At 41.9% G+C, this 12,894-nt stretch overlaps 1 protein-coding gene across 1 annotated transcript in view; it reads left to right on the top strand.

The window, feature by feature from the left end:
- Positions 1-1,728: 1,728 nt before the first annotated feature.
- Positions 1,729-12,894, top strand: part of fcgbp (Fc gamma binding protein) — a 64,383-nt gene continuing 53,217 nt past the window's right edge. Inside the window, exons 1-9 of the mRNA XM_072691704.1 lie at positions 1,729-1,827; positions 2,653-2,985; positions 3,203-3,773; positions 3,869-4,068; positions 5,446-5,590; positions 6,381-6,709; positions 7,946-8,513; positions 9,293-9,912; positions 11,722-12,170. Coding sequence (XP_072547805.1) covers positions 1,729-1,827; positions 2,653-2,985; positions 3,203-3,773; positions 3,869-4,068; positions 5,446-5,590; positions 6,381-6,709; positions 7,946-8,513; positions 9,293-9,912; positions 11,722-12,170 — 3,314 coding nt within the window. The remainder of the gene's footprint in view (positions 1,828-2,652; positions 2,986-3,202; positions 3,774-3,868; positions 4,069-5,445; positions 5,591-6,380; positions 6,710-7,945; positions 8,514-9,292; positions 9,913-11,721; positions 12,171-12,894) is intronic.

The raw sequence follows: 12,894 nt of genomic DNA, 5'->3' as shown, positions 1-12,894 counted from the left end.
TTGGTTGGAGATCAGAGTCACATGTCAATCAAAAACCAACACTGGGTTGACATCAAGCTCCAGCAATGTAGAATTTCAGTTACTTAACACCAAGACCTAAAAACAAACTTCATGCACTACATTGACAAAAGTATTGGGACACCTGCTCATTTATTGCTTCTCCTTTCTACTAGATTCTGGAGCAGCATTGCTGCAAAGTATTAGATGGAGCACCATCCATCATTCTAGAGAACACAGCTCAATGCTGGGGGGCTTTATACCCCTCTAGCCCACGCCTGGCATTAAGCAGCATGGTGCCAATAGCACATGTTTGTCTGCTCCATTGGCAGTGCTTCTGGACAGGGACTAGACAAGCAATGAGTACTACCTTGTTACAAAGGGTGTCCATAAATATTTGGACAGATAGTGTCTTATTTTATTGATGACTACTGGTTTTTAATATGTCACGTTCTGTCTTCATTAGGAGTCCAGTGTCCACTCCATAGTCATTATGAGGTTTGTGGACCAGGCTGTGCGGCCACCTGTTATGGCCTTGGGGTTCCACTCAGCTGTCAGCGGCCCTGTAAGGAGGGCTGTGTTTGTGACCAAGGCTACATCCTGAGTGGAGACGACTGCGTGCCTTTCGCTCAGTGCGGCTGTCTGTACAATGGTCAATACTACTCACAAGGTCAGGTGTTTTACCCTGACAATCTGTGTCAGACAGAGTGCAGGTGCATGGAGGATGGTCAGGTAGGTAGACTTAACACCACACTATAAAGTAGGCTTTAAAATTTACTGCACAGCTTAAAATTATGGTGTAATACTTTTACCAAGCCCTATTGAGCTGAGCCTCAAAAACATGAGTAAATGCAACTGCAACTGTTTAGTCTGTGGCTCCGCCCCCTGAATCCCCCTGTTTACTGTTTATTCCCATCTGCAGGTTAGAGCGTCCCCTATCACATGACCTCCCCAGACTGGGAGGCCTTTGACGCTGGAGCGCTGAGGCCTGGCTGGGATTTAAGTTTATTATCTCCACACACTTTATGAGCAGCAGTTAGACCGTAGGGTCGGTCTACAGCTGTGAAATTACACTACATAAAAGCACAGCTCTGAGTAAATTTCTCAGACGCAGAAATGGACACAGCTTCACAGCTCTAGAATGGAGTGACTGTCTAACTGCCTGCTTGTTAAAAGTCAGGAGCTGATGAGCTCAAATCCCACCATTAACACCACTAATAGCCCCACAGGGTTAGAAGCCTGAGAATAACAGAGCCTCCCTTAAGTCATGTGATGGGAGGAGTTTTAAACTGCAGATGGGAATAAACAGTAAACAGACTAAGGGGCAGAGTCAAAGACTAAACATCAGTTTCAGATGCAGCTCGTTTACTGTTTTTGAGGCTCTGCTCAGTGTGGATTGTTGACCAAACTGCAATGCAGAGGTAAACTAATGCCAGGTTCACGCTCCACGGATTTTGAGTCACTGGCAGGTCCAGATATTTCGGGTCCTAGATATTTGTCGGGGGTTTGGCATCTGCGATCACTCCGCGAGTCTCGGATCAAGCTCTATCTTCAAACATAGCGACCAAGCCAGCGCAGAGTGAATGCCGATTTGCCGCCGACCTGAGGCTTTTGGCAACTCAAAAATCAGGGCTAAAATCATGTAGCATGAACCTGACATTAATTTATTAAACTAAAGTTGAGTTGCTCTGTAGGGCTTCAAGTGGCTCAGCTATCTAACACGCTGCCACTATGGCTCTCAAGCTTCAAATGGCTTCAAATCTCAAGCCATGCCGCTTTGCCATCAGCAGCCGGAGTCAGACACGGCACAATCGGCCGTGCTCTCTCCGGGTTGGTAGATGGGGCTCTCTCCCCACATTTCTCTAGGCTGGTTATTCACTTATGTTATAAAAACATAAGTGAATGCAACTGCAACTGTTTAGTCTTTGGCTCCGCCCCCTCAATATGTTTATTGTTTATTCACATCTGCAGGTTAGAGCGCCCCCTATCACATGACATCCCCAGACTGGAAGGCCCCACAATGGCGGCAGTATGAAAAGAGGGGGCGACTGGCTTTGCATGTATCAGAGGAGGCATGCGTTACATGTCGGGAGCGTTGTTAGTACTAGGGGGAGGTTGGGTAAATTGGGTGGGTAAATCTGAAGGGCCAAATTGGTAGAAAAATGGGAAAACTTTGGCAAAAATAAACAAATAATGCTCTGTAATCAGTTACTTCATCATTTTAAAGTGGCCTGATTTTAATTCTTAAAGAAGCCGTGGAGCTGCTCCCCTTTTATTGAGAGTACTGGTGCCAGTTAACTTGTTGGAACCACAGATTTCTTTAGGCATTCTTGGAATTGCCAGTCCTGTGTTGTAATAGGAAAAAAAGTATCTGTGAGAACTGTAAAGATACAGCTTTCCTGATCGGAAAGGAGAGCATTGTGAATGGGATTCTGTCAATAGTTAAAACACAGGGGAGTTTGTGACTTGACATGCATTTCCCCAAAGTATACTTAATACAGGTTATTCAGTAGCCCTATAGTTCAGCCATTGTTTTCCACTCTCTCAATAGTCCCATTCATTTTGGGCCACAATCGCTTTTCTTGTGTTTCTGTTAAACTTCCTGAATGCCACGATCCAAGTGGAGCACACCAACAATCTGTTTCTGTTCTGCAGGTGGTCTGCAGGAACTTCTCATGTGGCCGGTACGAATCGTGTGAGGTGGTGAACGGTGTCCGTCAGTGCCAGCCTGTGGCCAAAGCAGTGTGTGTGGCAGTGGGCGACCCGCACTACGTAACGTTCGACGGGTTCCGCTTCGACTTTCAGGGAACCTGCCGCTACACACTGTCCCAGGCGTGCGGCCTGCGGGGGACCAACCTTGTGCCCTTTTCTGTGGAGGTGGAAAATGAGAGATGGTACTATGGTGCTGAAGTTTCCGTTACCAAACTGGTTTCCCTGACTGTGTTTGGATACACTTTTGTTCTGAGACAATCCACGGCCCAGATTTTGGTAAATGAGAGTCCGTCTCTTTTATTATACTTGTTAGCCTGAGAAGATTGATGGAGTTTTCCACTGTCCTTCTTCCTTGTATTGCTGTGTTCTTCTAGAAGGGTCATGAGGGATTTGGAAGATCTTGGTTTCACCCATTAAAAGCATTTTTATTGCTCCTCAGTGAGTCAGCTATTATTTCCCTGTAATCCCTGTCCAATATCCTATATCCCAACAGGTGAATGGGCTGCAGACTAACCTACCCTGGAGCTTGAATGGCACTAAAGTGCAAATCTTCAAGGAGGGCCCAAACCATGTCATCATGACCGATTTTGGCCTTCAAGTGACCTATGATCTGTCATACTATGCCACGGTCACTGTCCTCAGCTCCTATCACAACAGGACATGTGGCCTGTGCGGAAATTACGACGGAAATCCTTACAATGACCTCCTCCTGCCCAGTGGTAAGATCACAACCGACGTAAACGTCTTCGGGAATGCCTGGAAACTCTCAGTTCCTGAAGTAAACTGTACGGATGAAAAACAAGGCCCGGGCCCAGACTGCAACCCCAGCCTGAAGGCTATATTTGAAAAGCCAGCGTACTGCGGGCTGATCACGGACCCCACAGGCCCATTTGCCGCCTGCCATGCTGTGTTTGATCCATCTGGGTATCTCCAAGACTGTGTGTTTGATGTGTGTGTTTCTGGGGGCAGCAGCACTGTGGCCTGTCAGAGTGTAGGAGCCTATGCTTTCAAATGCCACACAGCTGGAGTGGCTATCCAGAGCTGGAGGAGGGACTCTTTCTGTCGTGAGTTATTTGTCCTAATTCTCAACACTAAATGATCTTTATTATTGTGTCTATTCTCCACTAATTCCTGGTGTAATCTTTTTCGTCATGTCCAGCAATGTCTTGTCCGGTTCACAGTCATTATGAGCTGTGTGCGGATGCATGCTCTGCTGCCTGTCCAGGCCTTAATGACATCATACAGTGTGCCAGCAATTGTGCTGAGGGCTGCACCTGCGACACCGGATACCTGTTCAATGGTCAAAACTGCGTCCAGTATGAACAGTGTGGCTGTTACCGTGGTGGGCGGATGTATAAGGTACCCATATGTAAATGACCCATATTAGTTATTAGTGCCGTAGCACTGAAGTCCAGATTTGGGATGTTTTTGTGTTTTTTTGGGATTGTTATGGACTGTGTGGAACTTAATAGTATTTTTACTCTACTCCAGTAAACAAGTAGGATTGGGATTGGGGCTTGATAGTATTTGAACTTGGATTTCTGATTGACTTCATAGTATTTCTGACTCTTGATTTAATAGCATTGGTCTTGGATTTGACAGTATTTGAAGTCAGCCTTGAATTGGACTTGATAGTATTTGAAGTCAGCCTTGAATTGGACTTGATAGTATTTGAAGTCAGCCTTGAATTGGACTTGATAGTATTTGAAGTCAGTCTTGAATTGGACTTGATAGTGTTTGAAGTCAGTCTTAAATTGGACTTGATAGTATTTGAAGTCAGCCTTGAATTGGACTTGATAGTATTTGAAGTCAGTCTTAAATTGGACTTGATAGTATTTGTGCTCCAGTTTTTCTTGGATTTCATAGTATTCAAACTTAGACTTGACTTAAACGTGATAGCATTTGTACTCAGACTTGACTTGGATACTTGGTAGTATTTGAACTCGGTCTTGAATTGGAATTGATGGTATTTACACTCAGACTTTCATCAGACTTGATAGTATTTGAACTCGGCCTTGAATTGAACTTGATAGTATTTGTGCTCCAATTTTTCTCTGACTTTATAGTATTTAAACTTGGACTTGACTTAAACTTATTGTTACTAGCATTTGTACTCAGACTTAACTTGAACTTGATAGTTTTGAACTTGAGCCTGGAATTAGACTTTATGGTATTTACGCTTGGATTTCTCCTGGCCTTGATAGTATTAATACTAACTTTTGACCTAGACTTGATAGTATTTGTACTCAGACCTGACTTGGACTTCACGGTGTTTGTGCTCAGATTTTTCCTGGAAGTATTCGGACTTGGATACAGTATATCTTGGGCTTGACTCAGACTTGATAGTGTTTGTCCTTGGACTTGACTTGACTTGACTTAACTTGGACTTGACAATATCTGTACTTGAATCTTCCATTTTTAGACTTAATAGTATTTGTACTCAGATTTATCTTTTGAACTTGATAATATTTGTATTTGGGGTTTTCTTGGACATGATAGTAGTGGAATTTTGATTATTTGTACCTGAATTTCTCTTTGACTTTATAGTCTTTGAACTCGGACTCGTCTCTGCCTCACTAACTTTATTTAACTTCTGTGATTGTGTTTGACAGTTGCCAGTTTGTTAGAAAACAACATTTGTGTGTGTAAGTAGAGATATTAGCTTGGTAGAAAAGATATTACAGGTGTGTGTGTGTGTGTGTGTGTGTGTGTGTGTCTGTGTGTGTTTTTCCCCAGCCCGGCGAGGTTGTATACCAGGCTCAGTGTCAGCAGAAGTGTGTGTGTGATCCAGTAATGGGTCTCATCTGTGACTCGTCATACATCTGCCCGAATGACACAGTGTGTATGGTCAACAATGGAGTCTTGGGCTGCTTTCACAAAGGTCAGACATGCAGTGTTACAAACATATAGAATATTTTTCAGAAGCAGATCATATCTTTTTTTTGTAATAGATGCACATTTATGCATATTTAGTTTATGAAATGAAACTAGTGTCCAACTTATCATGTTCATGTTACAGTAGTTATAAAACATGGACAGGAGCTACAGGTTATCTTTGGCTGGACGTTCTGTAGACAGAAACCATGCTTCTTCATGTAGCAAAGTTTATCACTGTTAAATAAAGATGTAAATAAACAGATCTTAAATCATAACTAGTGAATATCCTGCATGTATATTAGAATTCTTAAACATATCATATATAAAGAAGATTTATGAATATATACTTATACAAATACTTATATAAATACGTAAAATATATATAATTATAAAATACTTGTATTAATTTCCATTAACAAAAATAATATTTAAAAAATTGTCCTATGAAGTTGACATTTATTTATTTATTATTTATTTATTTATGTTTTTTATGTATTTATTTGTTTATTTATTTATACAAAATAATAAATATTATTTAATATATATCTAACTATGGAGCAACTGTTTATAGATTTCCCTGCCACTAATAGTTACATATAGTTACACAATATACATACATATATATAAACTGTGCTATTATTATATTTTTTTACTTATATAAATACAAATTTATAATATATACATGTATAAATATATATAAAATATAAATAAATTATATAATTTATAAATATATAAATATTAAATTTATCATCAGCTTATTGTTTGTCTGCGTGTCTCTCTGTGTGTCTCTCCAGACCCATGTCAGAACACCCCTTGTCGTGAGAAGGAGATTTGCCGGGTCACTGGTGGTCAGGCAGTGTGCATTCCACTCTACAACGCCACCTGCTGGGCCCGGGGTGACCCGCACTACCTCACCTTCGACGGCTTTTATTATGACTTCCAGGGCACTTGCAGGTACACCCTGTCTGAAACCTGTGGACAACTGGATGGCCTGCAACCCTTCTCTGTGACCGAGAGCAATGATAACCGCGGCAGCACGGCCTTCTCTTATGTACGAGAGGTAGAAGTGAAGGTGTATGGCATTACTATCACCGTACAGAAGTACCAGTGGGGCCAAATCAAGGTGAGAGGTCTTACCTTAAACAGGTGTGACAGTCATTACATCACACATTTTTACAAGATAAGCTAAAATAAAGACTTCCCCAGTTACCCCCGGTTCACACATACTGAATTCAGCATTCTCCACTGCCCTGAATAAATCCCCCACAGCTTCTATGCCATATATACCATCAACGGCCCAATGGCTTATATATTATATTGTTATTATGTGTTATAACTGCATATTATCAGTGTTTATAAAATATGGGTAAGTGTCTATTTTGCTATACATGCACACTATCATTACTCTCATGCAAAAATCTCTTTTATCCCATAATAAATACCATCATTTTTGCAATTTTTCACTTTTTAAAAATAAAAAATGTATCTGGCAGTTGTTATTTATATACAAAAGTACATGATGGAATGACCAATACAAATGCTCCAAAAGGAAAAACATATTTATAAATAGATACTTATGTAAATACTTATACTTATATTACTTATATATTATACTTAAACTTATATTAATTATATAATACTTAAATATTTCTTATACTCTTATACTAAAATATTTATATTAATTTCTATTGAAATGGATTATTTTATTTAATTGTCATAGGAAGTCAACACTTTATTTATTTATTTATTTATTTATTAAATATATTATATGTAATTATGAACTATATTCTATTCTAATGTAATTAGAGTTTTTCTTATTGTTTTTGTATTTGATCATTAGGAAAAAAAATCTACAATTAATAACATAATTTACAACAGCAACAAAATAATAATAATAATAGACGATATTCACGTTCCAGGCATGCTGTGTGTGGGAATATATTTCAACAATAAAGTGAGCGGTTCTCTGGGTGTCAGCACACAAAAGCTCATCAGCTGCTCTTTACAACACACTGATTTCTCAGATACCTGATATCACACTGAGTGTGTGTGCCGTGGGGAGATGGGACAGGGAGATGGGACACTTTGATAGCTTTGCAGTTTGACTGGGTGTGACACAATAGCCTTTCCCCTCAGGACCTCATCATCTCAGCAGAGCAATGTAAACAACACCCTCACAGTCAGATGAGTTACTGTCGGAGCAGCGCTAGTTACGTAAAGAGTGGAATGAGTACCACACAGAGTGTCATTACACAGTGACACATAACACATGTTCAGTAACATCAGTAATATCACATAACCTCCGCAGTGCTCCTCTGTTTGCAGTGACACAGTATTAACCCCTGATTCATGACTGCAGGTGGATGGACAGAGGCTTTACCTGCCCCTCACGCTTCTGGTTGGCCGCGTGAAGGTCACGCAGGTCGGCTCTTTCGCTGTTGTGGACACCGATTTCGGCCTGCAGGTGAGGTACAACTGGAACTCAGAGCTGTACCTGCAGCTGCCCAGCAGTTACTACAACAGTGTGTGTGGCCTGTGTGGAAACTTCAACGGAAGCCGAGACGATGAACTGATCGGCCCAGGGGGAATCCGACAGGCCACAGTGGCCCAGTGGGCCAGCAGCTGGAGAACCAACAAGTCTGAAGCTGACTGCAGAGACAGCTGCGAGGGAGTCTGCCCCGTGTGTTTAGCTGAACAGCAGAGACTGTACAACACAGACGCTTACTGCGGTGTCCTGACATCCTCGGGGCTCTTTAAGGCCTGCCACGCTAAAGTGGATCCTGCAGTTTTCCAGCAGACCTGTGCGTACGATTTATGCCTGAATAACGGAAACCACAGGCTGCTCTGTGACGCTCTGGAGGCCTATGGGAACAGGTGTCGTCTGGAAGGCATCGTCATCACTGGCTGGAGAGAGAAATTCAACTGCTGTAAGTGTCCTGGATTCGAATGAACACTGACCATTCAGAATATACTGACCATTCAGAGTATACCGACCATTTACAGTACACTGACCATTCAGAATATACTGACTATTCAGAGTATACTGACCATTTACAGTACACTGACTATTCAGAGTATACTGACCATTTACAGTACACTGACCATTCAGAATATACTGACCATTCAGAGTATACTGACCATTTACAGTACACTGACCATTCAGAATATACTGACCATTCAGAGTATACTGACCATTCAGAGTACACTGACCATTTAGAGTATACTGACCATTCAGAGTATACTGACCATTTACAGTACACTGACCATTCGGAATATACTGACTATTCAGAGTATACTGACCATTCAGAGTATACTGACCATTCAGAGTACACTGACCATTTAGAGTATACTGACCATTCAGAGTATACTGACCATTTACAGTACACTGACCATTCGGAATATACTGACTATTCAGAGTATACTGACTATTCAGAGTATACTGACCATTTACAGTACACTGGCCATTCGGAATATACTGACTATTCAGAGTACACTGACCATTTAGAGTATACTGACCATTTACAGTACTATGACCATTCAGAGTACACTGACTATTCAGAGTATACTGAGCATTCAGAGTATACTGACTATTCAGAGTATACTGACCATTTACAGTACACTGACCATTCGGAATATACTGACTTTTCAGAGTATACTGACCATTCACAGTACACTGACCATATAATCCCCACTTTTCTTCCCACAGCCATGAGATGCCAGCCGAACAGTCACTACGAGGCTTGTGCTTCTCCGTGTAATTCAACCTGCCCGTCCCCACAGCGTCAGCCAGCCTGCACAGGCGTGTGTGTGGAGGCGTGTGTGTGTGACCCAGGCTTCCTCCTCAGTGGCAGCTCCTGTGTGCCCGCTGCCCAGTGCGGCTGCTTCTACGAGGGCCGTTACTACCAGCAGGGCCAGAGCTTCTGGGCCGACGAGAAGTGTCAGAGGTTGTGTGTCTGTGACCCCACGCTGGGTGTGGTGGTCTGCCGTAATGCCTCCTGCTCAGCCAAGGAGGAATGCGCTGTTGTAAATGGCCTCAGAACATGCGTGGCCTTCAGCAGTAGAACATGTGAAGTGTATGGAGGCCCTCATTACCATACATTTGATGGGCGGATATATGACTTCCAGAGTTCCTGCATGCACCAGCTGGTGGCGCTGTGCTCTACCAGAACAGATCTGGTGCCTTTTAATGTTACTGTGCAGAATGAGCATCCTATCTCAGCAGCGAGAATCACCATAAAGGTGACGGTGTCTGTGTTTGGTGTTGTCATCACCTTTACCATCACCATCTCGATGAGAAAACCACCCCAACAGCAACCCCAAATACGGGTGAGTGATGACAGTGCAAGGCAGCTTGATGTGTATTTACTGCAGTGGGGTAAAAGTAAATTACACTCCTAAACTGTAGGGGGAGCCCAGGAGCAAAAAAATACATACAGCACAAGCCCTTATTTAATGAGCTAACCGCAAGCTACGGCAGGAGCCTCAAGCTAATATACTAATTGGGAGCTAACGTTCTAGCCTCAGACTAGCATGCTAACCACAAGCTATAGTCCAAGCTAATGTAATAATTGGAAGCTAAGGCACTCCCCTGAGCTACTGTGCTAGCTGAGAGCTAGAGCCCTTACCCTGAGTTAAGGGCAATAATCCTCTGATAATGTACTAACTAGAAAGCTAGCATTATACCCTTGAGCTAACATGCTAATCATGAGCCCTAATTATTATTAGCTAATGTACTAATTGGGAGCTTTATGCTCAAGCTAATGTTCGAACCATAAGCCTAAGGCCCTTGCCCCAAAGTAATGTAATACTTGGGAGCTAAAAAGTGTACCCTTGAGCTAACGTGCTAACCGTTAGCCCTAGTTTTGAGCTAATGTGCTAATTGGGGGCTATAGGCTTAATGTAACCTTCGAACCTTGAGCCCAAAACCCAAGCCAACATGCTAACCATAAGATATAATAAGCCAAGGTCCAAGCCCTGGGATCATGTATTAATTGGGAGTTAACATTCTACAACCCTTGAGCTAACATGCTAGCTGTGAGCAATGGCACTAATGTGCTAAACTGTTGAGCTAGAGACCGAACCCTGAGCTAATGTGTTAACCCTAAGCTAATGCACTAACTAGAAAGTTAACATTCTACCCTTGAGCTAACATGCTAGTTGTTAGCCCTAGTTATGAGCAAACATGCTAACCATAAAATATAATAAGCCAAGGCCCAAGCCCGAACTAACAGAGCTAATCTGTTAACCAAAATCTTACATGATTAACCTTGAGCTAATGTGCTAATCATTAATTAAGGTCCTAATCCCTAGCAAATGTACCAATTGGAAGCTAATATGTTAGCTCCATGCTAATAGGCTAAGGTCCCAGATTCAGCTATAGGCTCAAGCTAATGTTTGAACCATGAGCTAAGGCCACAGCCCCAAACTAATGCACCAACTAGAAAGTTAACATTCTACCCTTGAGCTAACATGCTAACCATTAGCCCTTGTTATGAGCTAACATGCTAATTGGGAGCTATAGGTTCAATGTAATGTTCAAACCATGAGCCAAAGCCCCAAGCTAACATGCTAACCATAAGATATAGTAAGATAAGGCCCAAGCCCAAGCTAATAGAGCTAATCTGTTACCCAAGAGCTTACATGTTAAACCTTGAGCCATTGTGCTAACCTAGCAAATGTACCAATTGGAAGCTAATTTGTTAACCCCATGCTAATGGGCTAAGACCCCAAGTTCAGCTATATGCTCAAGCTAATGTTTGAACCATGAGCTAAGGCCACAGCCCCAAACTAATGCACCAACTAGAAAGGTAACATTCTACCCTTGAGCTAACATGCTAACCCTTGTTATGAGCTAACCTGCTAATTGCGAGCTATGGGCTCAGTATAATGTTCTAACCATGAGCCAAAAACCCAAGCTAACATGCTAACCATAGGATATAGTAGCCATTGTGCTAATCAAGGTCCTAATCCCTAGCAAATGTACCAATTGGAAGCCAACATGTTAGCTCCATGCTAATGGGCTAAGACCCTAAATGAACTGGAGCTCAGCTTCTTCTTACACAGTCTGTTGGCTGCATTGTTTGATGTCTGTGTTTATGAAAGTTATTAATTCAGTCATGCCTTATTTATCTGTAGTTGAACGGTCTGCTGATGAAGCTTCCTCTCGAGATGCAAAACATGCTCGTGATCCATCACGGTGGAAATGCCGCCATGCTGGAGACAGCATTTGGCCTGCAAGTGACCTTTGACTGGATGGGCAGGCTCCAGGTCACTCTGCCCAGCACATACAGTGGAGCTGTGTGTGGTCTGTGTGGAAATTATAACGGCGATGTTCAGGATGACTTCATCTTGCCCAACAGAAGCATAGCACCTGATGCCTGGGTGCTGGGCCAGAGCTGGCAGGTTGGCAGAACACCTGACTGCAGTTCAGGTCAATTGCCGAACACAAACTGCACAGGTGCGCTGAAAGAGGATGCCCAACGCTATTGCAGCATCATCGCTGACCAGACAGGTCCATTTAAAGAGTGTCACACTGTGGTTGACCCTAGACCCTATGTGACTAACTGTGTGTTCGATACCTGCAAGTACCAGGGACTCCAGAGCGTGCTGTGTGACGCTATAGCCGCTTACGTTTCTGCCTGTCAGAGTAGAGGTGCAGCTCTTCAGACCTGGAGAAACAGCACTTTCTGCCGTGAGTGACTGAGCCTGCATTCACTAACACACTGCACAAATAGGAGAGAGCAGTTTAGAAGTTTGGACAGAGTTTGGACCTTATTTTTAAGACTCTTCTAGAAATTATTCAGGATCTACTCTGAGTTATTCAGTAACCACTATAAATTATTCACTAACTACTAGCAATTATTCAGTAATGTCTATGAATTATTAGTATCTACAGGATGTTAATCATAGATATTATTCAGTGGGCACTATAAAATATTTAATAACAGCTATGAATTATTCAGTATCCAATATGAATTATTTATTAACTACAACAAACCTTTCAGTATCTACTATAAATTATTATTTAGTATGCGCCATGAATTATTCAGTAACTACTGTGTATTATTCAGTATCCTCTATGAACTGTTTAGTATCTGCAATTATTAAATTATCTGCAATTATTCAATATCTACTATAACAAATTTAGTATGCACTATGAATTATTCAGTGTCCACTATGAATTATGTTGTTCTATGTAGTTTTATGTAGATCTATTATAAATTATTCAGTATCTACTACACTGTATTTAGTATGCACTAAGAATTATTCAGTAGCCATTTTAAATGATTCAGCAACTGCTATGAATTG

This window comes from Salminus brasiliensis, chromosome 11, assembly GCF_030463535.1.
Source record: "Salminus brasiliensis chromosome 11, fSalBra1.hap2, whole genome shotgun sequence".
Lineage (NCBI taxonomy): Eukaryota > Metazoa > Chordata > Actinopteri > Characiformes > Bryconidae > Salminus > Salminus brasiliensis.
Note: the sequence above shows the minus strand (reverse complement) of the source record. Positions and strands in the feature narration are given on the sequence as shown.